Source organism: Haemorhous mexicanus, chromosome Z (genome assembly GCF_027477595.1).
Source record: "Haemorhous mexicanus isolate bHaeMex1 chromosome Z, bHaeMex1.pri, whole genome shotgun sequence".
NCBI classification, from domain to species: Eukaryota; Metazoa; Chordata; class Aves; order Passeriformes; family Fringillidae; genus Haemorhous; species Haemorhous mexicanus.
This window is the reverse complement of record NC_082381.1, coordinates 1084686-1111245: the sequence shown is the minus strand read 5'-3', so window position 1 is coordinate 1111245 and position 26560 is coordinate 1084686. Positions and strand designations below refer to the sequence as shown.

Here is a 26560-nt window from a genome sequence, read left to right as displayed (position 1 = left end):
GGAAGTTCATGGACCAGGTCTTGAGTGCCATCATGTCACACGTACAGAGCAACCTTTGCCACTGTTTCCCACAGTATTCTCCTGGAGAAACTCGCTGCTCATGGTTCAGATGGATACACAGTTCACTGGATGAAAAAATTACTGGATGGCCAAGCCCAGAGAGTGGTAAATTCAGCTGTAATTACTGGCTTTCCCCAGGGCTGAGTACTGGGGCCAGTTCTGTTTAATATCTTTATCAATAACCTGGACGAGGGGATCAAGTGCACGCTCATTCAGTTTGCAGATGGCACCAAGTTGGATGGAATTCCGATCAGTTGGAGAGGAAGGAAGGCTCTGCAGAGAAAGCTGGTCAGGCTGCATTAATGGCCAATGTGTGAAATGCAACAAGGTGGCATTCTGGGTTCTGCACTTGGGTCACAACAACCTTGTGCAGCACTTCTGGCCAGGAGAACAGTGGCTGGGAAGCTGCTTGGCATAAAAGAACCTGGGGTGCTGATCAACATTAGCAGAGTTGGAACATGAGCTTGAGTTGACCAGGTGGCCAGGAAGGCCAGTGACATCCTGGTTTGGATCAGGAAGTGTGACCAGCAGGACCGGGGCAGTCGCTATTCCCCTGTACCTGGCAGAGGTGATGCTGCATGTCAAGTCCTGTGTTAAGTTTTGGAGCCCTCACAACAAGACATTGAGGGTAGGAGCATGTCCAGAAAAAGGCAACAGAGCTATTGAGTCTGATGAGGAGCTGTTGAGGGAGCTTTTGTCTCTTCTCACATGTAACAAGCCAAGAACAAGAAGAATTGTGACAGGGAGATTTAGGCTGGATATTAGGGAAAATTTCTTCTATGGAAAAGTTGTCAAGTATTGGAACAGACAGCCCAGGCAAGTGGTGGAATCACCATTCTAGGAAGTGTTTAAAAGATGTATAGCTCTGGCATTTGGGGGCATGGTTTAGAAGTTGACTTGGCAGTGTAAGGTTAGTGGTTGGACTTGATCATAAGGATTTTTTCCAGTCCAAATTATTCTGTGATTCTAAGTAGGCTGACAGCAAACATATTCTTGGAAAAGGCAATCTAACTCTCTATACATGATTGTCCTTAACAGATTGATGGATGTAAAGTCTGAGAGAGATATTGTCCTCACATAGGTAGGTATTAGCCTTCTGTTAGCTGAGCTAGTTAGATTAATCTGAACTTTTTGCATTATAGCTCCCGACTGAAAGTTGTTTGAAGTCAGGGCAGCATTTAGTTTAGCACCAGGAAAGATGTAAATGAGCTACAATAACTAGCTTGTCTAGTAATTGTGTCCCCCCTACCACTGACACAACATGTATCTATCATGATTGGAAAGGTCTGTGTCCTCAAGAATCTCATGCACATTTAAATACCACATGAGTCAATGGTTAACATCATAACTTTTATAAGTGCTTCGTACAGAAATCTTTGCTGCAGTTAGATAAAAGATGTGTGGTTGGATTTGAAAATTAAGATAGCTGAGGAAAGGTGGAGTAAAAACATGCGTGTTTTAGCAGCAAGTCTAAAATTATTGTCTTTTCACTGGATGGTCTCTGTTATCTTTCCATGTGACTCTTGTTTGCTTCTTGCATATAGCAGTTCAGTTTCTAGCTATAAATAAAGTTTTCTTTAACTTAGTATTAAAATTGCATTAGGATTTTTTCAGTGCTTGGCATGTTAAACCCAAGCAAATTGCCTGGTAACTGAGTTCTGCTAGCCTTGAGTAAGAACTGAAATGCCTCTTTGGGATTTGGGGAAGGGAGCTGGAAAATATCTTTAATTATCCAGCCTAGATTGTACTTATTAATTTTTTTTTTTCTTCCTGAAAAAACTGAGGTTACAGACAATTTGTCAGTATAGTTCCAGAAATGAGGATGTACAAAGTAGGAAAGGGAATCTTCCAGAGAAGCCAGGCAGGCGTTATTACTTTTCCCAGCCTCAAATTCTTCATTATCAAAGCTTTTCATTTACTTTTTGGATCTGCAACACTCTGTTTTCTGATCCTTCTGAAAAGTAAGGAATGATGCTGTAAAAATGTAAAAACAGAGTTCAAGCGGAAGCTTCAAGCCTGTGTTGGGTGACATAAAGAAAAATGGATGGACATCCATCATGATTTTGTCTTAGAGTTGATTACTTTCCTGGGGTCATATATTGTAAGTCAAACTTAAACATGTTCTAAAATGTACATTAAATGGCTCTAAAGCAGGAGTAATAGCAGACAAAAGGCAAAATCAGGCTTTAATGTTCTACAATAATTGCATTCAGAATTGTCACCAAACCATGAACAGCATAGCAGACAAAGAATTTAAATTAGCGCCTCAGCTCAAAAACTGAGATAATTTCCCGTCTGTTTGTCTTATATAAAAGTATACAAAATTGCTAAGCTCTGCAGCTCTCTAGTATTCCAAACATTGCCAAGTGGACTGACAGCTCTAACAGGATGCACACATGAGAGTGATAACCTTTGACATTGTTTCCTTTTAACAAACTCAACTCAGACATTTATGAAAACCCTGTAAAGAACTGGGGCAGAGGGAGGAAGCGGAGGTTTGAAAGTCTTCCCCTGTGGAGTCATAACCATAAGAGTGCCACTTAGTGTGAAATGCAAATTTCTATTTTGCAGTATTAACAAAGAAGAACCAGGATCAATAAATTTTAAAAATTACTGATAAACTGATACAATTCTCCAAAGCAAAAGGTTTTAATTGCAGACATTGAACACTGGTTTTTAAAACAGAAGTCCTTGGAAGTTGCATGCATTTCATGACCTCTTTATGTCCTAATTCTCAATGCAGTACACTTGTGAGAATGTTCTAGGCAAATATCTGTCATGCTTGTATACATCAATGGTGAACAAGTTTTGGAAAGAGTAGGTCTGTCTTTTTAAAAGAACAACAAGCACTTGCCTTTATGAACACCAAAGCTCTTCTTCACTGCTGTTGCATTGCTATAATACCTTTCAGTAGTTGCAAAACTGGCAGTAGTTTTATTATCAGAGTGTGTCCATTTTTATGAAACTAGGATTCAGGCCAGTTAGGAAAGTGATCACACTATATACAGTGCAGTATTTTAAGCACTTAATGTATCCTGTCCGGATGTAGAATTTCATGTAATAATAGGGAAATAAAAGGATCTGCATAGGACAACTCAGCTCAGTTAGATGCCTGAAGTTATTTATAGCAGTCTCCTTTTTTCCCTCCAGAAAAATCAGCTTTTGAGGATTTGCTTTTAAGTCAGGGGATGAAGAACCTCACCCACCACTCTGACATTACTGGCCAGTTATTTCTATAGACTTGGCTTACTGTTTAACTTCCTTTTGCTTCAGGTTACTGATCAGCATCTACTACATAGCTCCAAAGGGTTACTGTGAAGTTGGCTTAGTTAATTAATAATTTCTCTAGTTACTCTATCCAGCATCATTATCATTAAACAATTTGCAATATACTTTTTCTGTGAGTTACTGCATGTTTGTAGATCCTTTTTCTGATTAAGTCTGAGGCAGCAGAATGCTCAGTCAGGAATTAGTGGAAATATCCTGCTGGAGTTCCAATAGTTCAGGACACAAAGAGCCTCAGTATGGGATGGAACAAGAGGGATGCTGTGTGATACATATGTGATACATCTGACAGGAGAGAAATGCTATCTTTGTGTCTCCTGCCAACAATCTGTCAGAATTTCCAGTTACAATGCTTTTGACTCACCTGTTACGACATCTGTTCTGAGATGAAGGCTAGCACAGACAATCTCATAAAAAGATGTTTTTGTTGTTTGATGAATGACATTGTATTTGTCCACTTTTGAGATATCAAGGAATCCTAAATATATCTCCTAGGGTGAATCTGCTCCTAATAGTGGAGATGGATACATTTTTTTGCAAGGCATTGCACAATGTAGTCACAAAATACATTTTTTCTTTAAAAAAATTTTCAAACCGCCATGTTTTCCTGTGCTAAAAATCCTCATGCTAAAAATAAAAATTGAAAAAAAAAATCAATTCCATTTAAAAAGACAGCCACTAGTTTAAAAAATATAACTTCTATTTCTGTAGATGCTCCTTAGCCAACTTTATTTCAGTAAACATTTTTTTCACCCTTCTAAACGCATAAAATCGTCAGATTTATTCCATTCGCATAAGCTGTCTTATTTCAAGTGAATTAATGTCTTCGGTAAAGGCTTTATGATTTACAGCCAAATGCTGCTGCAGAGAAGTCTTAGAATCCTGCTGCAGAATTTTCATAGCAATCACTAGTCAGCAGTAGTCAGGTTTTTTGTTTCCATCTCAACTCTGCTGCTTCAGAGGCAGAGAAATAAGCCAGTCTTCCTGGTCAATCTGCCAAGGTTTTCAGCAAAGCTCACTGGTGTTTTCTCTGACTCTGGGTAAGATATCCCCACATGCAGGGCGCAGTCTATGTGTAGACATCATGTGTTCTGGAGACTTCATTAACTTGATTAACTCATTCATAAACCAAATCTGAGAAGTAAATCAGGAACCGTTTCCATGGGAGAAATTGTTCTGGCTGTGCTTGGTACTCATGGATGCTCACTGCTGACCACAGACCAGCTGAATCCCAAGACTAAGGCCCTCTGCCTGGAAGCTGTTTATGCTCAGGAGAGGTGGGAACGATTTGGGTGACATGTGCTGTCACTACCAGTACAGCCTGACTCTGGGAGCCCAAAAGTGTACTTTGCTTCTAGTGCCTTATGTCAACCAATGCCTCTTTAATAACCACTAGACTTTTAAATTCCTGAAGTAGATAAAATATGTAAGGATGTGAAGGAAAATAGAATCTTGGATTTAATTTCTCAGTGTTCTAAGATGGTGTGTTCTAAGGCTATTTTTTTAATAACTGCAAAGCCTCATAGCACTGTCAGAGTTACATACAAGCTACCCAAAAAGGTAGATTGGTTACTGGAGGTTTAGTTTCTGCTTGCTATCCTGCTAGCTTTTCTGGGCTGTCTGTATTTTATTTTATCAATTAATAGGAGCTTTTTGGCGAAAAGAAAAATGTAAAATCCAGAAGCCTCTTCTATTTTTGTCAAATCTATTATCAGGTAATGCCATGGTTAGTGTATTACTGGAGAAATTATATGTACTAATGCAAAAATCTCAGAAACAGACACAGACATAACCAGAATCTCAATGAAAGCAATTTGTGAAGTATTCTGTTAGCACCTTTCTGACTATGAAAATGTTCAAAGACCTGGAGCACCTCTCCTATGCAAAAGGAAAGGAGGGTTGGGGTTGTTCAACCTGAAGAGAAGGCTTCTTCTCCACTGTAAGGTCTCCTTGAGTGAGACCTTAGAGTGGCCTTTCAATATATAAAAGGTTCTTAGAAGAAGGAAAGAAAGAAATTTTTTATGGAGGTCTTTTGTGACATGGGGTAATAGTTTTAAATTGAACAAGGGTAGATTTAGACTGGACATAATGTAGGACATTTTTATACATGGTGCTTGGTAACAGTCAACATGGCTTTACAAGGGGGAAAGCATGCCTGACCTTCTGTGATAGGCCTACAGGACTGATGGATAGGGGCAGAGCAGAGCAACTGACATAATCTGCCTGGACTTGTGCAAGATGTTTGACATTATACCACTGAACATCCTCATCTTCAAATTAAAGGGACCTGGATTCGATGGATATGTGTGGCCTTTTTTAGCTAGTTTTTCACCCAGCCACTTGGGTGAAAAACTAGCTAAAAAAGGCCACACACACAGTGTTGTGTCCATTGTCCACATGAAAACCAGTGACAAGCGGTGTCCCTCCACAGTCAGCACTGTGGCAGATACTGTTCAGCATCTTTGTTGGTGACATGGACAGTGCAATCAAGCTCACCTTCATCAAATTTGCTGACAGCATGAAGCAGTGTGGTACAGTCAGCACACTGGAGAGAAGGAATGCCATCCAGAGGGACCTTGAAGGGTTTCAGAGGTGGGTTTGTGTGAACCTCATGGAGTTCAACAAAGCAAAGTGCAAGGTTTTTACACCTGAATTGTGGCAATCCAAGACACACCTACAGGCTGGGCAGAGAAGTGATTGAGAGCAGCCCAGTGGAGAGGATTTGAGAGTAGCTGTTGATGAAAAACTCAACATGGGCCAGCAGTGTGGACTTGCAGGCTAGAAAACCAATCCAATCCTTGGCTGCATTTAAAGGAGTGTGGCCAGCAGGTTGAAGGAGGTGATTCTGCCCACTACTCTGCTCTGGTGAGATCCTGCCTGGAGTGCTGTATACAGTCCACAACATAAGAAGGACATGGAACTGTTGGAGCAGGTCCAGAGGAGGGCTGATAAGTTGATACAAGGACTGGAGCATCTTCCCTGCTAAGACAGGCTGAGAAAGTTGAGGCTGTTCAGCCTGGAGAAAGGAAGGTTATGTGGAAACCTGATAGCAGCCTTGCAGCATCTGAAGGGGGCCTACAGGGAAGTTGGATAGGGACTCTTCGTCAGGATCTGTCGTGATAGGACAAGGCATAATGGGAGCATATTGAAAGAGGGGAAATTTAGATTAGAGATTAGGAAAAAAGTCTTTGTTGTGAGGGTGGTGAGACACTGGAACAGTTTGCCCAGGGAGGCTGTGGATGCCCAACCCTGTCAGTGTTCAAAACCAGGCTGGATAAGGCCTTGACCAACTTGAGGGATAAATGTCCTTGCCCATAGAAGAGGGTGTTGGGACTAGTTGATCTTTAAGGTCCTTTCCAACCTCTTAATATTCCATGATTCTGTGATTCTGTGATTTGAATGGTGAGGCACTGGAACAGGTTGCCCAGAGACACTGAGGGTGCCTTATCCCTGGGAGTGCCTCAAGGCCAGATTGGACAGGGCTTTCAGCAGCCTGGTGTAGTGGAAGGTGTCCCTGCTCATAGCAGAGAGGTCAGACTAGATGAGCTTTAAATGTCCCTTGCAACCCAAATCATTCTTTGCTTCTATGATCCTATAATATAGAGGACCTTCAGATTCTCATTGTGCATCTTTGTAGCTGCCACTTCTTAAACTGCTTTTTAAGGTGCATATTCCTCATTTGTTACACTGAAATTATTACTATTTCTCTCCTGCTTTAGCATTCGATATCTATATACAAAATGTTTATATTTCAAATGCTGCTTTCACAGTGCATAGGATATGATATATAAAATGCCAAAAGTATAGCAGAGAGAAAATTTTATGCAAGCCTTTTGTCACGAGTAAAATAGCAAGCAAGGAAGGCTTAGTGTGTAAGTTACTGATGAGACATCTTGATGACAGGCAATGAAACTGCAGCCTAACAAATCAAGTTTACATTCCATTTACACTGGAAATATGGTTTTAGTGTCTGGGCCAAATTTTTCTGAAGTCTGTGTGATTCTCTGTTGTGATTTATCAACACGAGCTATTCATATTTCTCATAGTCAAGCCAAATGGGATATACATCCTAACTTTAGCTTTGAGGGTAGCTTTGTATGTAAATGAGAAAGTTACTGAATTTTCAGCAGCAATTTCAGACAAAACCAAGGAGATTATGAAAAAGCCAGGGAAGTCTCTCCAGCAGCTCAGAAGGCCTTGTTTTTATGGTGTACTAATGAAGGAATTGCACCAGGGGTAAATAAACGGACTTTAGCCATGAGAAATGTTGTTTCATCTTAAAGAAAGATTAAAGAGATCAGCTAAAACTTACTTAAGTAAGTCTTGTTGTGGGAGGCAAGTTTTTCTCTGAAACAGGCCCTGCACCTGTAAGGCTCTGTGTGTGCCTGTGATTTTTGCAGAAATAAAAATGATCAGTTAGTACTGCTGCCTGACTGGAGAGGGAATTCAAGACACCTTTACTGATGGACACCTTGATCACAAAAGGAGGTCACATTTTCAACCCTTCAGCTTAATAAAAGCAACAGTCTACTCCTCAGCCACCAGCTTACATTGTATTAGTCTCGTATTCATATTTTGTTTGTGAAGGACAAATAACCTTTGTACAAAACAGCCCAATTTCCTCTCTGACGTGTGTAATGATTCCTAGCAACAGCTGAGCTCAGTAGCGATTCACAGCGGTGATAATGCAGAGCACATAAGTAGGCAGGTGCAAGGTCTGGAGGCATTTTACACTTTGCACTCTGCAGTCATCATAATCTTTCAGATAGTGCTTTTGATTAATGTGGGTTAGCAGTGTCAACTCAGTATCTTTTGCATACAAATCAGAGGCAGTTCTAGGCATTTCTCAGAAGACATTTATAGTTCTATGCAGACCACCAGGTTATTGTTAACCTTTGGGACAGGCTTCCTGACCTATAGCTCACGGGAATACAAGGATGTACACAGATGAAGAAGCACAATTTGAAGGTAGTAGAGAGAAAAATCTGTTTTCTTCTCTAAGACACAGCTACTTTGTTTAACTCTGATTCTCTCCTAATTGGCTGTAATTTGGTGTTTGAAATTTATGGGCGTCTGCTGGTACCTTCAGCTGCTAACCAACCCACTGGATCAAGGGCTTTCAATTGGAAATGTTTTAGACAGCCAAATGGCAGTCTACATGGGAGGATTTAAGAGTAACCCTGTCTTTCAGGAAGTTTTTATTTCAATGGGAAAGCCTTACAAGGAAAAAAGTATTTCTTTTTTAACTGAAAAAAACCCATCAGGTGCAGAACTTATTACTACACTCCTGATCTCATGCAAGAGATTTTAAACATTGAGTCATGGACAAATACCACAACCACAAAACCTTGAATGGTAATTTTTTTCTCCTGGATGAAAATTCCTCCTAAATTCTGTCTTCCACGTAATTGTTAGGGTGAGAAGACAGAAAGTTCACTCCATAGATTTTTTTTTTTTTTTGCATTTTTAATGTGCATACTAGGGAAAAAAATTCTACGGGTAAATAGCTTAAAAGTCACATAAGTTTCCATCTGAAGGTCACTGACTAGTGGTGGCAATGTTACATGCTTTTCTGCCCTTATTTATTGTCAAGAAAAGGTGAGGCGAGGAGAATTTTGGCTCTTTGAGCTCAGAAGTGGATTGAACATAGCATTTTAAAACTGGACCGCTTGAGCTCTGATTCAATATAAGTCGCTATCAGGAATTAAAAATGCATTTTCCATGGGTTAGCTGAAAAAAATTTCCATTCATGAAAATTTAATCCCTTGCTTTTTGAATGTACTATACAGAGTAACTGTGCGCAGTTACACACCATGTGAGTTAAGACTCTTGTTCCTCCCACTTATCTTCCGAGCGGACAGAAGAACTATTAATTAAAATTTTACTGTAAGAACAGACTTATGTCTTCACAAATAAATATGCACTCATTATTAGATGCAGTGTTTGCAAGATAGACATCTAAGACTAAGGACAATTCCATCACAGGAATCTTCTTCACACTGCAAAATGTTCATCTAAGCTCTCCTTGTCTTCTTTTGTCTGCTCCACCCACATATATGAATAGGACATCTCTTTCCCTGTCCATTTGTTTCTTGAATACATAAAGGAGAATTCAGAAGGTTGAAGGAAGGCTGAATTTTTTTTTATTTTAATACCTTTTAGTTGTTTTTCATTTTTGGACACAGTGCTTGCCTTACATGGCAGAAGAGCTGCATGTAGATGTCTCCAAAGGAAGATTTCCATGCTATGTGCACGTTTGTTTGAGGCTCATGGGGAAGGAGATGGGAAGAAAACCAGTCTATTACACAGTCACTACACCTTACTGTTTTTTTCATTGAAGAATCCTTTTCAGCTGACAGTTTTGGACAGTACTAGATATTTGAAAGATGTGATCCTTAAGATTTGGACTGTATCTGTTTGAGAAGGCTGGGGTTTTTTTAGAAAGAATCGTTTGAATTTTGGTTTGGCAATGAATAGAGATTGCTTTCACAAACCCTCTAGAAGATGCAGTTGGAAGGACTTATACCATGCTTTGTTGCATCGCTGGTCAAACTTGCACTTAGAAATTTCTGTGTGTTTCTGTGGTAGCAAGAAAAACTGATTTACTAATATTTGCAATCTAAACTCCTCCTGTGGAAGCTTTTTTGTTTCACCTTCTTCTGTCAGAATTTTATCAAGAGCACCAATTTGTCACAATGGAACATCATGGCTAGAAGGGCTTCCAATTCATTAAAACCCTTTTGCAAGTCTCTGTTTCAATTGGAGCAGTAATCAAAAACACACAGCTGATTCAGTAAGTGCTTTTCACTCTCATCAAGCAGACAGCTTTAGAGAGATGGTATATCTACCTAGTTGGTTGGCCAATGGCAAACATACTGTATACAGGAACAGAAGAGCATCCACAGGCTGCTTACACTCAGGGAAGTTCAAAGAATGCAACAGTTACAAAGTGGTCTGTTCATTCTCAAATTTGTCTCAGTAGCTTCCTTAAATACACATGCATGTGTTTGGCATTTGAGTAATGGAAGTAACCTTCCTCTCATTCATTATGCTCATGTAGCCCCTTGTCATACAAAAGGGCTAAGCTAAATTGAGGCACATGGACAAAGGGCAGAGACAATTTTAGTCACAGGCATTCTGTAGTTCTCATGGTAGGCTGTGTAGGTAGTGCCTTGTGCCACTTCTGTAATAAAGCAGTGAACAGATTTGTGGAACATATTAGATATAGTTGTTATTGTTCCTGGTAATGAGATTTTGGAGCTTTGAGTGAAAGTAAGGAAGAAGAGAAAAGAAGTAACTCCTGTTAGGATGTGACACTCTGGAGTTGGTCTATGATGAAACTGAAGGGTTTATGCTATAACTGTATTCACTCTGTTTGTACTTTGCAGTGAGCCACCTTTATGGATTTGGACTGATGGATGCTGAAGCAATGGTGACAGAAGCAGAAAAGTGGACAACAGTGCCTCCACAGCATGTGTGTGTGGAGAACACAGATCGGCAAATCAAGTAATACCCGCTACCAAAACTCTTGCTGGCATAAACTTATGGAAAGAAATTGGGTATAATTTACCCCTCCCTTGCGTTGTGTCTAATGTATCATTTTTAAAGCCATACCAGGATGTAGTGTACGGGAAAAGGCCCTAGTTTAGAGAACATTGCAGAAGGTGAAGGTGTAAAACAGTCCACACTGGGTAATGATGGATTTTTGTATAGATGATACATCAAAGAAGTATATTTGGTTGAATGCATTTCAGTCACCTTTGCAAGAAGAGACAGATTTAACAATCCAGAATGTAAAAAGCAAATATACTTTTGAAACAGTATGATATTGTCTCTCTCCAATGGTCTCTAGTTCGGAGGCCAAAACTGAACTGCTTTTCACTTGCTGAGATAGGGTCTCTGTAAAACCAGCCTTAAGAGCAAAATTCTGTTATGTGTACTCCATGGAGTATAGAGACAGCATCAAGCATGAAGCACACTTCCAAAGCACTAAGAATATTTTTTGATAATTATATTTGACAGGCTTGATCTGTGACTGGTATAGTCTGCAAGGATGTCATGCCAATTTAAACCAGCTGAGTCAGATGCCTTTTGGTACAGTTAACATGTAATACTTGCTGTTACGTAAGCTAGGATTAGCTATGCCAGGCATTTCCTGGGGTTTAGCAACCAGCTGTGATTCCATGACAGTCTCAGCATTTCTCAGCTGGCCGCTAATCCACAATAATGCTCTGTCCCAAAGGCTTATTCCTATTTTAGCTTGTGTATGTGCTTAACAGAAACCCAGGCAGTTGCCATTAGCCATTATCTGCAGTGAAATAATTACCCTATAGTGGTATTTTCAGCTAGGAAGCACATGTCTAAACTAGTGATTATAGGCTACTGATTTTTCAGTTGTCCAACATTGTCATTCTCTACTAAGCAAAAAAGATGGGGTTGTGTATTTTACACAAAAAGCAAGAAATGCTTTTGTTTGCTGATGTTGTTTGCTGTGCTTCTGTTATAGAACAATACGACCTGACAGCATTGTCCGTTCAATTTACAAAGCCACTGGCTGTTCGGATAATCCTAACCACCATGTGATCTACTTGGAGCATGTTGTTGTACGTATCACTATTACTCACCCTCGACGTGGAGACTTGGCAATTTACCTAACCTCTCCTTCTGGAACTAGGTCACAGCTCTTGGCCAACAGGTATAGTATGACAACCCAATTTCACAGTACAGTCAGCATGTAGAGCCTGCATAGACATGTCAGTGTCAACAAACAGTCAAGTCAGTACAGCAGAGATACTAGAAGACACAGGCTAATTACTTTTTCTTAGAGAGATGGGCAGAGTGAAGTACAAACGAACTTAGAGATGACAGTCTCAGTAGAAGTGTAGTATTAAAACTGCTGAACTCTAAGACAAAGATTAGTCTATTTCAATAGTTGTATGGCTCACCATTTATTAGATGGATAGAAAATGTGAAGAAAACAGATTCAGTGTTCATAAGGAAGCTGAATCAAAGTGTTTCTACATATTGCCACTAATTTTTCATTTTTCTCTTATCCTTTTTTTTTTTTTGATAGCAATGAAAATCAGATTGAATAGTGTATATTTACTACTATTTTTTTAAACCCCTGATGTTACCTGTTTCCAGATCCTTTTTGTCAAAGTAAACATACTCAATCCATGAAGGGCTCATAGGAAAACGCTGAAAAGTAGCACTAGCACTTGAAATTTAAAGGTTCATTTGTAAATTGCAGATTAAAGCTTTTAAAAGTTAGCAACTGCCTTCAAAAATTTTTGAAGGTTAGACATCAGTTCAGTGATGGATACTTGCTTTCAAATATCCATCCATTTTTACAACAGCTACTAAAAAAGATCAATCTTCTTTCTCATCCTGTCGCCTCTATATTATGTTTTTGGAGAAACTGTCACAGTGCTTCAAATTGTCTTTTTTATTCTTCCTATTGAACTCAGACAAGTATGTCTTTGTCCATTGTATCATTGGACAAACAATGAGTGGAGGAAATTACTAGCAAACTGAAAGACTTCTCAGTGATGATTCTATTTCTCTGATCTACTAGCAGAAATTTTCTTCAAATAAGACAGTCTTTCCCATGTAAATCTCACTAAATCCATGGTCAAAAACACCACCTCCTACCAGACATGGTTAAGGCATTAAGAAACATCAGAAAACTTTCCAAATTTTACCCCAGTTACAAATATGCGAATAAGTTACATTTACAGTAAGAAATGCTTGTATACTTCTCCAACTAGCTAGAAATCTTCTTCCTGATGGGATCATATTATGATAGATAATTCTTTTGTATGATAGATAATTCTTTTGTATGATAGATAATTTTTTTCCTTGATGACTTGATGTAGATGACTGCCATTCCGCTAGACATAGAGCATGGCTCTCACAGAAAAGTTTATGTTTACTGATGTTATGTATCAGAAACTGCAAAAAATGCCATCTATCAAACCTGTGTTGTGAGAACTCTTCTGCCATCATGCTCAAGTCTTCACAAAATTAATATCCCCAATCCTACTCTTCAGGGCTTTTAATCTATAGAGAATGGTCTGCTTTCCAGACTGCTTTTCATCCATGCTTCCTCAGTCAGAAATGCTGATTATCTAGCTCCGGAGACTTGCATGTCCTCCTGTATCTCAATGACAGAAGGACTTACATTTTCTCTTGAAACAAAGAGCCTGTTTTGGAGACAGGTGGAGGTCAAATGGACTTGGTTCTGATTGAACTGTAAATATACATTTTCATTAGAGATTTTGTTAAATTAAAAGGAAAGGTAAAGTGAAAATATTCTTCAAGCTGTAGACACTAATTCACCAAATGGAGAGGAAGTTGTCCTGGAAGTTTGGGGTCCTCTGCAGTATCTCCTGTGTTCCATTGTGAGTGCTGTCGTAGGTTGCTGTTAAAGCACATAGGCACACATATCTGTGTCTTCCTGCTGCACTATTGCACTGAACAAAGAATTTGTCTTCTGCTAACCAGTGTGAGACAGGTTTCTCTTATTAGTTATGAAACAGGCTTTTGTTTTTGTGTTTGAAGAAATCCTTCTTAAGTTTTCTCTTCCATTTTCATGCAGTAGTCCTTCCTCAGTTCAAAATGAAAAGACATGAAAGCCATCCAACTAGGTATCCAAACAAAACAATCTTGTGTAAACCCAGTGGTCTTAACACAGCTAACTTTTGGCACTAGGCTTTCATGTGCTGCAGCTGACTCACAGCAAGTGGGAAATACATTCCAGGATTCACAGTTCACTTCTGGTGATGATTGGTGTGTGGAATAGGTACAAAATTAATTCAGTCCGCATCTTTGTATACTCTGCACCTTAAAAGTAATTCTTTTCTGTACATGCAGTAGAGAAAGAGAATGCAAATATATGTAATAAAACAAGAGGATGTTCAGCTTTTTCTTATATTATAGTATCAGAAAACTAAATAGAAAACAAAAGGCCTTTTCATGTTTTGTCACTTCCCAGGAAACAAATTATTGATGACAGAGCTCGTAGAGTGTCACCAGAAATTCCCTTCCCATGGAACCTTCAGAAATATATGGACTTTCCATAACATTGGCTGATGGGTTACTTAACAACTCTGGGCTACTAATATTAGAGATAAATGTATATTCCAAATTCTAGGTCTGAAATGCCTAGAGCCTGCATGAGGCCTTTCTTAGGGCAAAGTGAGGGACATGAACACAATACTTTCTGAAATGGTGTTTTAAGGCTTACTTTATTCGACCTCGCTGTAAGTCATACAGCTTAGAGGTAGTAGTTTCTTGACATTAGGATTATGCTGTGTGTTGTCAATGTATATGTTTTAGCATCATGTTATGAAATAAAACTTGAAATAGGATGTTATTTTCTAGTATGAAAAATTAGTTATGAGGCATTTGATTTTTAAAGCATCAATAATAATGAATATCATGAATAAATGGATTCAGTTGTAAGTATGCATGCAGAGATACATTGGCAGCAAGTAGTCTGGTTTTTCTGCTATAGGCAAAGGCCCCAGAGGCTGTTATACATTGCTACTACCTGACTGAGATGTTTTTCTCAGATATACAAGACTTTTTAATGTACATGTACAGGATTAATAGCAGCAATACCAGCTGTTTTTACTGAAACCAGGGAAAACCCCATTGCTTTACAGTTACTCATCTGGGTTTAATTTAAAACAGTTTGCTTGGTAAAATGTTTTTAAGTGCAAAAGGTATATTTTACATGTGCACTTCTCCACCAATTCTGGAAGAAAAGTCATTGTGTGTAATTTTTGGTGCATTGACAAGTAGGTCCCTCAAGGCAATATTTGGCCTTTTTTCTGCGTATTTTATCCTTAATGTTGGCACCCCCTAAAATGACTTCAGTAAGAAAACTTGTTAGTCTGAGATGATGTGGATTCCTTTGCAAGCATTTGGTGGATAACACTGTCACTGGTTTAAGCCTTATGTTCAAAATCTGCATTACAGGGAACATCTGCTTTGTTGTTTGGAAAGTACTAAACATGATTACATTGGATGCACTGCACAGAGGAAAATACAGGCTGGATGTGTATTGGCTGGTGTGAGGATGAGGCTAGAGTGAAGTCCAAAGGGGAACAGTATCCCCTTTCCAAAAACAACTGGCCAGTGGATTTGGCAGCGTGGGTTTCTAAGTGTTTTTTGAGACATACCAAGGTCAGTTCTAACAAACATTCACTACAGGCAGGCTATGGAGGAAAAGCTAGATACAAAGGGAGTAGGAGAAACAAACTTAGGGCTCATTTGTCTCCCACTGAAGTCATGGCTTATTTAATTCTTGCCCTTTAAATTTAAAGCAGCTGTTGCCATTTGAACTGCGTAACTGAAATATTTCAGCCACATGGTGGCAACTTTCCAGGCCACTAGCTTCATAAGCTTATATGGCCTTGGTATTAATAATACTTCTCTTCAGTAACAAAAGAATGTATCTTCATAACCATCTTTTTCCTATCATGAAACCTTAGGCAATCAGTAAATTTTAATAATATCCTCCTCTGCAGAGCTCTTAGACCAAAACCAAGTTATTGTTATCTAACCTTACTCAATTTTTTGCTTCATAAAATGCCTTGGTGATCTGAAGTAGGGGAAAACTTTCTTTATAGGTGTGCATCTTTTTCCCAGCTTACATGTTATATTCTTATATTAAAGAAAACTTACATTTTAATCCTAATATGATGAAACATAAGGGCCAACCTTCACTGAAACAGTCTCTGAGGAGGTAATAATGTAAGTCTGCAATGAGCTAACAGTAATCCTGTGCTTGGACTGTGTCTACAGGGTGAAACAGTTCTTGGAAAACCATTTCTCCCAACTCAAACTTGCTATGTTTTGTTTCCTTCATGTTAGCTTTTTTTTGTTTGTTGGTTTTTGTTTTTGTTGGGTTGATGAATAGATATCCCACTACACTTTTTTTTATGGCAATCACTATGGTGATTGCCATACTAGCCACTATTTCAGGCTGGCAGGCATTGTACACTATTGTTCATGTTACTCCAAACAACTTCATCATGATAGTTCAGAGGTATCCATTGTTTCAAAAAACTAAGTGTGATAACCAGATGTAATATGGAAATGAAAAAAAAAAAAGTGTGTGTGAAAATACTTTAAATATGTTTTCTTTAGCTCCACATCCAGAAATTTTAAGAGATCTCCCACATGTAAGTAAGAAAGCTTCTGAAATGCCTAGTGTGCTCTCTGGCCATTTCTTTCTTTTGAATACTTCAGTGCAGATGGGCAGTAGGGTCTGGTTGAAGCTTTGCTTAAGTCAGCTTGAGCTGTCTGCAGTTTCTCAGGGAGCTCACAGGGAGCTGATGATTTGACCCTGTGGAGAAGAGCTGCTTTGAGAATAGTTGACCAAAGACTTTCAGGTATGCAGCTTGGGAAGGCACTGTGTAGTCTCTTCAGACTATAAGCGCACTTGAAGTCTTGTGGTTGTGCAGGTGTCTGTGCAAGGACCACTTGCCCATGAGACTGCCAGTTTGTGTGCTGGAGCACATCATAACAAAGACAGCTGCTGTAGGAGAAGAAAATTCTTACCTCTTTCCAGCTACTCCACTGCAGCCACAGTCACTAGCTCTAGTGCAGGGCTTCCAGGCTCTTAATGCATTGAGTTCAGTATACAACCATTGCAGTCAGGTGCAGCTGCACCTTCTCAGCTGAAACAAACAGTCTTGATGACTGAAAAAAAGCTCCTTTTATGTGTTTACTTCTTAGTGTTCATGAGAGGTGATGCTGGTGTTGCTAAACAAACCCGCTACCTTCACTGCCTTTTCTCACATGAAATTAAAAATTGAAACAAATTCTTCCAAGCATTTAGGAATTTAAATATTCTTTGCTGCAAAGCTGAGACATTTGTTTGTTGGGTTTTGTAATGCTGTTAGAAAGTGGCTAATTGCCTTCCTCTGGATCTAAAGTTTGATTACAGATCAAACTTTTCTGCTTAATATTTCTGCTTAAATATGTTCTTAAAGAGAAAGGTTATGCAATTTTTAGGCTGAAGTGGCGGCAGTGGAAGATATCAAGACTCTTGAATTTGTTTTAACAAAAATAATTGTTTTATTCTACACTGTGTAACATATATTCTTATCTAAACATACATGTGGTATGTGATGAGTATGGCATAAAACTCCTCAGAAAGAGAAGAGCAAGGTTTTTTTTTAATTTAATGCTGTTATTCATTGTAGGCAGCAACTTATAATTATATAGTCAATCGTGCAGTCACTTCCACTCCATGCTGAGTGTTCTGTTTCTAAGAAAGGTCCCCTGAGTAACTGAGTAACAGAATTGGCATTCTGTTGTGTTTATGTTAGCAAGTAAGTTTTGAAAATTCAAATGTTGTTAATCACTTTGGTCTTTAAAAGCATGTTACATTCACGAGTACAGGTATATGATCATGGTCATAAAAAACCATTGGATTATTCTAGTAATCTTGTTTAAGTATTTTAGTCTATAATTATCTGTGATAGTCAATTAGCAGTTCATCAGACCATGTACTAAATTTTATTAATCCAAGATAATCTATGTCATAAGTGTGTTTTTGATAGAAATTTTGACAAATTACAAAAACTTAATTCTGGAGTGGCTGCATGCTCCTTAAAAGAGCCTATGAATTTCTTTCTGAGTAAGGAATGTACAGCCGAACACTTGATCATTTCATTCATTTATTTAACACCACTGAAAGTGAAATCCCTGTATTGTCTCATAGGTTCTTTGATTTGAGAGTTTAGTGCATAGACAAAGCAAAGCAAAAGAACTTGGACAATTTTGTATGTCCAATATACATACACAGACTCAGACTCAGAGTTTGATTTATTTGTAGAATCTTTTGTGGAAACACAGTTCATACATTCAAAGATTCCAATTTAGACCTTATTTTATAAAATTCAAATCTTTCTCAAGGAGGGATTCTTTTAAAAAAATAGTCAATTTTCTCATACCAAATTTTCCCCATTTCCATGGATGGAAGCTCACAGTTCCAGTCACAGCATATTTTAGGTAACAGTGTTTTTAAAAATAAGACATGTGGGCTTTTTGTCTCTTCCACCCAAAATTACTTAAAAGAATTATTAAAATGGATATCCGACAACACTTTAAAATTTCAAAACAAGACACACCTAGTTATCCAAAAAGTACTATGGAAAATATCAGACTAATTACAGTAAAAATTAAGAGAAACTTATGTTTCTAATGTATATGAACAAGTGACTATACATTATCAATGAATACAAATTTGTAATTGTACATTATTTGCATAATATTATATAATTTAGTTGCTACAATGGCAAAGAGAAATACTGGTGTCTCATTGCATTGACAGTGTGTTTAGAAAGTAGTACATAAACTATCAGAAAACAACAGTATGGCAATTTGAATAACAGTTAGAAATTGCCTACATGACTTAAATTGAACATATTTGCATGCAAATTCTGGATAATGACTGTGTAATAATGTCCACCATTTTAGTAAATGGTGTGTGCCATACCTTTGTGAGATTTGCACACAACTGATTTAACAGTGACATGAAACAGGCCCATTCTGCTGCCAAAATATGTCTACATATACACTTACAGGCACATACACAGAGGCACAGAACTGTATCAGAAGAAAATCTCACACAGTTATCAGTGAAAATGTATCCCGATGTATATTTTAATTTAGTTTTATAAGTGCTAATAAATTAGACTACTGTTAAAGGCATTCATTTAAAATGGGAAAAGGTAGCCCAAACTGAATAGCAAGTTGAACATGAGCCAGCAGTGCCCTGGCAGCCAGGAGGACCAAGAGTGTCCTGGCGGGGCATCAGGCCCAGCATTGCCAGCTGGGCAAGGGGGGAATTGTCCTGCTCTGCTCTGCGCTGGGCAGCCTCACCTCGGGTTCTGGGGGCAGTTTTGGGCACCAGAATGTAAGAAGGTTATAAAGCTATTAGTGTCCAAAAGAGGCTGCAAAGACGGTGAAGGGTCTGAAGGGAAAGTCATACATGGAGCAACTGAGGTCACTTGTCATGCTCAGCCTAGAGGACACTAAGGGGAGACCTCATCACAGTCTGCATCTTCCTTCTGAGAGGAGCCAAGGGGCAGACACAAGTCACCTCTGTGGTGACCAGTGACAGGATCTGAGGGAATGGCCTGAAGTTGTGTCAGGGGAGTTAGGCTGTATATTAGCAAAAGGTTCTTCATCCAGGGGTGGTTGTGCTCTGGAGCACGCTCTTAGAGACACGGTGTAATCCTTGGGGCTGTCCTGTGTAGCGCCAGGAGTTGGATTTTGATGATCCTTCCCAACTCAGGGTACTCTATGATTCTGTGATTTTATGTTGAAAATGAGACCATGAAAATCAGGTTTTGGATGAGCCGTATGAAGTGCTCCAATCCTGTAGGTCCAAACAGTTTCTATTGCAAGTCTTGGACACACAGTACCTGACCCCATGCCTCTGACTGACCAAAGCTTCCAGCAAGAATGATGGCATTTTATTCCTATCCAGTGTGGCAGTTTTCACCAGTAATGTACCTACACAAGCATGCTGTTTTCCTGTTTGCTGAATTTCACAACGTTTTGATAATAAAGCTTGAAATTAGCTTAGAAAAGAACAGATTGACATGAATTCAAATATAATATTTATGTTGTCTAATATTAGGCTTTTCTCTGTTTTATGGAAAAGCATTTTCAATCCATTGGATTTTCCACTGTAGAGATTCTTATCTTCTAAAAATATTTAATCGCAGCTATTACCAGTGGAGCTTTCACACGAAGATATCAAATTTAAATAGTGATAGATATTACACACATATGTTTGTGTATATATGCATATATAAATTGACATGCATACATATCTCGTATGTATATATACACAAATATATATAAATAAAAATATAAACACAAATATTTATGTATACACACAAAAAGTATATATAAAAATACATACATGTGAATGTATAGTTATATATGTATTTTTTAAGTTGAGCCATGGGATTTTATTGGAGGCTGCAGTCCTTCTTACAGTGCTCTTCTCACCAGTAGTTTTGGGGTACCAAGCAACACACTGTGAACACTAAATTAAAGTGCAAATTCTCTTGTGTCTAATCTCCTGCCAGGAAGGGTCCTCCTTCCCTGTCTCACAGGGGATCACAGTCATATTACAGTATCTGAAATTGATCTCCTTATACTAGAAATTATCATAATCCAAGCCTAAGTTACAATGTCTTCACCCACAACCTAAGTAATTAAATTATGGTAATGATATTGGTTTGATTTAGCCATCAGATGCCATTAGTCTCTCAGTTTTACCCAAACTGAATTCTGTGAAGTGTTTGAAGAGGGTGATGCCTTGGTAGTTCAAGGATTGAGGCTAATGTCTCAGTTGCATATTACTTCTTCACAAGAAGTGATGTACTGAATCACTATTGTCTTAAACTTACTGGGTTTTTTGGGTATAAACCCCTTTTAACTATTCCAATCCAAAGCCAAAAAGAAATGTTACTGAGATTTTCCAGCTTACAAATTATTTGTAATTACATCATGCTGTTAAAGCAATGGAATTCTGTATCATATGCAGTTTTTCCAAGAGCCACAAATCATATTAAAGAGTATTAGCAGTTATGGTGTTATTGCAAGGAATTTGCTTGCCATTCTCTTTTTCATTATAAAAACATGATGGCATGTAAAGACTCTCTTCCATCAAACAACAAAGAACTGTTAAATGTGCTTGTAACACATGTGAGAAAACCGTCATGAATAATGTTATGTGAAGGTAGAGATGAATGAACTGGCTGATTATTCAAGAGTTATTTTTCAAGAGTTTGCACACTTGGAGGCATAGCTCCCCAGGAAAAAAAATGTTTGCCTTGAAATACTGTCATCATTTGTTTTAGGCTATTTGATCATTCCATGGAAGGATTCAAAAACTGGGAGTTTATGACTACTCACTGCTGGAGTGAAAAAGCAGCAGGTGATTGGATCTTGGAAATCTGTGACACTCCATCTCAGCTGAGAAATTTCAAGACTCCAGGTAGGACTCTAACATTTATATGGGCTGGGTGAATTCTGAAAAGTGCTTGCTGTTTTCCACCTTTTATTTACAGCTGAAACACCTCACTGGTTTTACTGTGAAGCCATAGCTGGAAAGAGCATTATTCTAAATTTAAGTTATCAATGCACTCTTCCTTTTTATATTGCTGTTACTTACCTTTTAAGATAACATGATTCACTTTTATTCTGAACTTATTTCTGTGGGGCTTTTTTAGATGATCTGTTTTAAAAAAATTTAACATACAGATCAGTCTCACTCAATCACAGTTGATAGAATTGAATGAGAATTTTGATTCTTTATTTCTACTCTACTTTAGCTGAGGCATGTTCTAATAGCCAGTCTCAACTTTTAAAAAAAGGTTCTTTGTCCAGCCATCAAATCTATTGTCTTGTTGCCTGACTCACTAGTCTACATAACATGATTTTAGTGTTTTAGGATCATAAACCAGCAATCAGAAGCCAAAATTTGAAAAGCTTTTACACAATATGTGGTTGACATGGTCTTCTAATTAAAGCCAAGATAAAGTATGATTTTCAAAGTTTCTGAGCAGGAAACATCTTCTAGACTCTGGTAACTTTTTACACCATGGCCAGTGTTATATAAATTCTAGCTGTATAGTCATGTGATTAACTTTAAGCACAGCATTTTGTGATTATCTTCCCCTAGAGCTCTGAAAGAAAACACCAACATTGCCAGTGTTTTAAATTTCGCTTTATCACCACTGATGGCTTCTCACCATAGCTTTCCAGCTATGGTTTGATCTTAATCAAACGATGTTAAATGCACCACTAAATGAAAAGCAAGGTTTCCAGTACACTAAAAGGGGGTACTCACTAAATGTGTTTGGAAAAGCAGCCACTGAGTATAAGCAAATCTTGTCAGAGATTCAGGAGGAGGTTTTGTGTTTGGGGTTTTTTTTAATTTTCCGTGCTTTAGAATTTTATAGATGGGGAGATATTAAGCAGCAAATAAGTAATTTAATTTTGATCAAATTACTGAAAAGAGACAAAATTCAAGTATTTTCAACTCCATTTTACACTTGTCATTCCTGACACATCCAGGAACATTTTTGGTGTGAAGGACAAGTTAGAGTAGCTCTTCACCTTTGCGCGTACTGGATCCCATTGGTTCATCCAATAGGCATGAAGGACACCCACAGAGCAACACATCTCAGCTATTTCCCTCTTCCCTGACACACACCTTGCACTAAAAAAAAGGTAGCATGGAGCCATTTTGCAAACTTTTAATCTGGGCAATTCTCCAGCTACATTGTCCAGGCGTTTTACATCACCAGGACAATCTCAAAGTGGCCTGCTACGTTTCCAGCTTTACACTTCAAGGCCCATTTCTGCGCACTCCTACACACTACAGCTACAGATATTGTTGTATAGGTTTATGGATTTCAATGCATTATATATACTCTCTCAGTGCTACAGTAGCTAATCTAATGGAGCTGATTTCCTTAGTTCCTCCGTCAGAACTAAGGCCTAAAGATACAAGTCTGGAAAAGGCACAATAAGGCTAGGGGACTGGGACAAAGTAGGTCCGCAAAACTAGGGGTGTGGAGGAAGCTGCTCTACTGAAAAAATCCTGCTGGAGAGCTTATCCTCTACTTTGTTTTAACCACAATGTAAAACACTGCATGAGACTAGTTTGGTTTTTATGTGCATTTGGTTTTCACAAGATGCAGTGTGGTTGTGAATTTGGATCCTGGTTCATTGTATACTGTCTAGTAATGTATCCCCCATCTTTCTAGAGCAGTGGTTGCCCTCTGATGAAAGCTGTCCAGTAACTCTTCTGTTCAAAAAGATTTGGAAGTGCCTGCCATATATTAGTGGTGGATAAATTCAGCTGTTTGGGCATATCGGGATTAGTCTCTGCACTGAAGAGAACATGAAGTAAACAAAAGGTGCTTAAACATAATTTATGCCTGGTGCCTCTCCAGTTCATGGTGCCTCTCCAGTTTATCACCATAGCCTGCAGTTTATCACAGTGATATCATCATCATGCCTGTTTATTGTTTGTGTTCTGTGCATGTGTTTACTCAGCTCTTGAAAGGTCTTATAATTAAGAGTTGCCATTTTTCTGTAATCAAATTAAAAAGAAAGACCCAACATGTTGTCATATCCCTGCATTGGCAAGGTAATGCCACACCTATTACCTGAAAAGAAATCAAGAGTCCAGTTCATAAAAGTAATGCATGTGATTTCTACATTTAATTCTGTAGAGTTTATGGAGGTAGATATATGTTTGCTCTGAAACATTGCAATATACCCTTTCTTCTATAGATGCAACATGGGACCTTTGTTGCACATTCTAAATACTAGCAGGGAAAGGACTATTCCAGCTGTATTAAATGATGGAATCAGCCAAAAATGGGGAAAGAAAGATTTTGGCTTAAATGTGCATACTTTGTTTATTCATTATAAAAGTGTGTGTGTATGTATATATACTTAGTTATTGAAATATTTTCATTGTACCAATTAAACCCACCTTGAGGCAGTCTTCATTTATTTGCTGGCAAACCTGAATTTTTATCCTCCTTATTTACTGAACCATTCTTAAAAGGTAACTAATCTCCTGAGAAACCCTACATTATTCCCCTTGCTGCCCTTTTGCATTATATATGCATTCAGAGTAATAATCCTTCCTGCAGTTATGTTAGTACAAGATCTTCTGTATGTGTAAAATCTGAACGCAATAGGCTATGCCTTAGGAGCATCTTTACCTGTGGTTATTTGTAGTAGGTTCTTGCAAATAGTTTTACCAGTGTTTTGGGAGAAATAAAAAAATATATATTTTTCTATTTGACTGAGTTTTGGCTCATAATAAATGGGAATAAAAATATCTTAATAACTTAGCAAATCACACAATTTTTTTTAAATTGCATCCAATGTATTATGATTTGTATGCTTTGGAAGTGGTTTAAAACACAAAAAAAGGCAGGGACTGGACATGAAAAAGATGTATCTTTGAAAGGGCTGTAGAGATGACTCCAGCTGGTTGAAAATTATCTCCCCATGTGACTTCATTTAAAAAGAAAAGTGCCATTAAGGACACAGTTGGATCAGTCTAAGGAACATTGAGATGTAACTTGATTTCCACATGTCTTTAAAGGAAGAAAATGCATGATTTGGATCTTTTTAATCCAATGGGTCTTTAGGAGTTACATGTCTGTAGGTAGGAAAAAAAATTGAAAACAAAGTGTATCCAATTTTACAGCCAAGGTAATTAGCCAGTAGTTTGGCAGCAGGTATGGTAGATTCATCAGTGGTTAATTTTTTTACTCAAGATCAAATGTCTCTTTAAAGAAATAAAAATTCAGATGTGAAAAGTTGAAAGCTACTGTGTGACACAACTGCCACATGATATAGTCTCTGGTTTGCAGTTTCTACTCAAAAACTGAGTATACAGCAGAGAAGGTTTCATATGAAGTGCAGAAATTTTTGTCTCAAAAAGATAAAATTGGATTGGCAAGAGACATAGAGATAACAGACGTTTCCATCCTCAGCCCTAGTATAAATCATTTAAAAGAATTTGCTTATGATCTGTCAGGTAGTGTATTTGGTTATTGTTGCTTACTGCTAGAAGCATGCATGTACAAGCAGAGAGATACTTGTCTTTGTCATGTGAGTGGAGGCTACAAAATGACATGGGGAAAAAATACAGAAAATCACTTGTAAAAGTCAAATTAATTTGATTGTACAGATTGAAAGGTCCAAATGATTAATATTTCAAGTTACTGAATATCATTAAAATGAAAGAAGAGGAAGATTGCTTGAATTTAATTTTACATGAAGAATACTACATTATTTCCTTGAGATGTGCCATTACATTGGATTACATTTCTCATTAAATGAAAAGTTCTCCTTGTGAAGAGTTTTAACCACAAAACAGCCTCCAAAACAGGATCATTCAAATTCTCCCTGCTTCTCTGATTTCTCTTTGTTCTAATGAAAATTTGACATTTGCAACTAGCTCTTCCAGGACAATTTAACATAACCAAGATGTTGGGCTGATACAAATTTTGATTGCACCTTTTCAAGCAGGGATGTGGTTTTCATGAGTCTTTTCTTCAGACATTATTTCAGGCCTGAGTGTTTTTGCTCTTTCTGCAAATTTTTTCACCTAGTAGTATAGAGAGAAAGGTTGGGACTGAAAGTTCACCCCTTATGTTCTGATAGCATGAACTGATGACTTGATACATCTTTATCTTTTTATTCTTCCCAAAGAAAACTTACCAGAAAGTCAGAACGTGGCCAGATGTTTTTTTCTGTTTTCACTCACATATTAAGAGGATAAAATATCAGTGATGATTGCAGACAGTGGTGTGATATATCTCCCAAATAATTGGCAGAAATAAATTAGAAATTATGCTGATTTGAGGGGGACAGTGATGTTCTTCCATGGAGATTTTAAGAGAAGGTGTTTCTTGTTCAAGTCAGTGAAAGTCAATGAAAGGTTCTTTTATGTAGTTCCTTTCCTAAGTCAGAATTCTGAATACAGCTACTTAGCTAAGAGATCTCAAATAATAATTACTGGACAATTAATAGTGTTCTGAGGGGAAAGGGAAATCCAGAGCAAAACCACCTTATGCAGTACCATATACATATTCCAAAAACTGTATGCCCAGATGTTTTGTTTATTGTTTATATTGAGTTCAGCCCATGGTGCAAACCTTTGCTAGATCTACAAGAGATTGGAGTGCAATGGAAATACAGTGTAAAAATCTGATTGAAGGAAATATGCTTTCTCAGGTTATTTTAAAACAACTATTGCACTTACTTGAAAAACAATGTCTTCCATACCTTCTCATAATAACATGCTTTAAAGTTACATACTTTCATAAGACACAGAGAAGAGAAGTAGTTCTGAAAACAGTTTTATAATACTTAACTTCCAGGCAAATTGAAAGAGTGGTCCTTAGTACTGTATGGAACATCCATTCAGCCTTACTTACCAAGAAGTGATTTTTCCAAAGTGGAAAGAGTGCGCTCCAGTCCAGTTGAAGACCCTACAGAAGATTATGCAACAGATGATTATTCAGGTGTGTACATTCATTTTCTCTGTTTGTGCTTTTACTGAATGCTTAACGGCTTTAAGGATGACCTGAGAATCTGCATATGTAAAACGTTCAGTGAATTGGATTCTTCACCGACG

General features: G+C 38.0%; 1 protein-coding gene across 3 annotated transcripts in view; it reads left to right on the top strand.

The window, feature by feature from the left end:
- Window positions 1-26560, top strand: part of PCSK5 (proprotein convertase subtilisin/kexin type 5) — a 223206-nt gene that overhangs the window by 128342 nt on the left and 68304 nt on the right. For all 3 annotated transcript variants that reach the window (XM_059873883.1, XM_059873882.1, XM_059873884.1), the window contains exons 11-14: window positions 10734-10851; window positions 11852-12040; window positions 21243-21379; window positions 26304-26447. In XM_059873883.1, the coding sequence (XP_059729866.1) occupies window positions 10734-10851; window positions 11852-12040; window positions 21243-21379; window positions 26304-26447 (588 nt within the window). The remainder of the gene's footprint in view (window positions 1-10733; window positions 10852-11851; window positions 12041-21242; window positions 21380-26303; window positions 26448-26560) is intronic.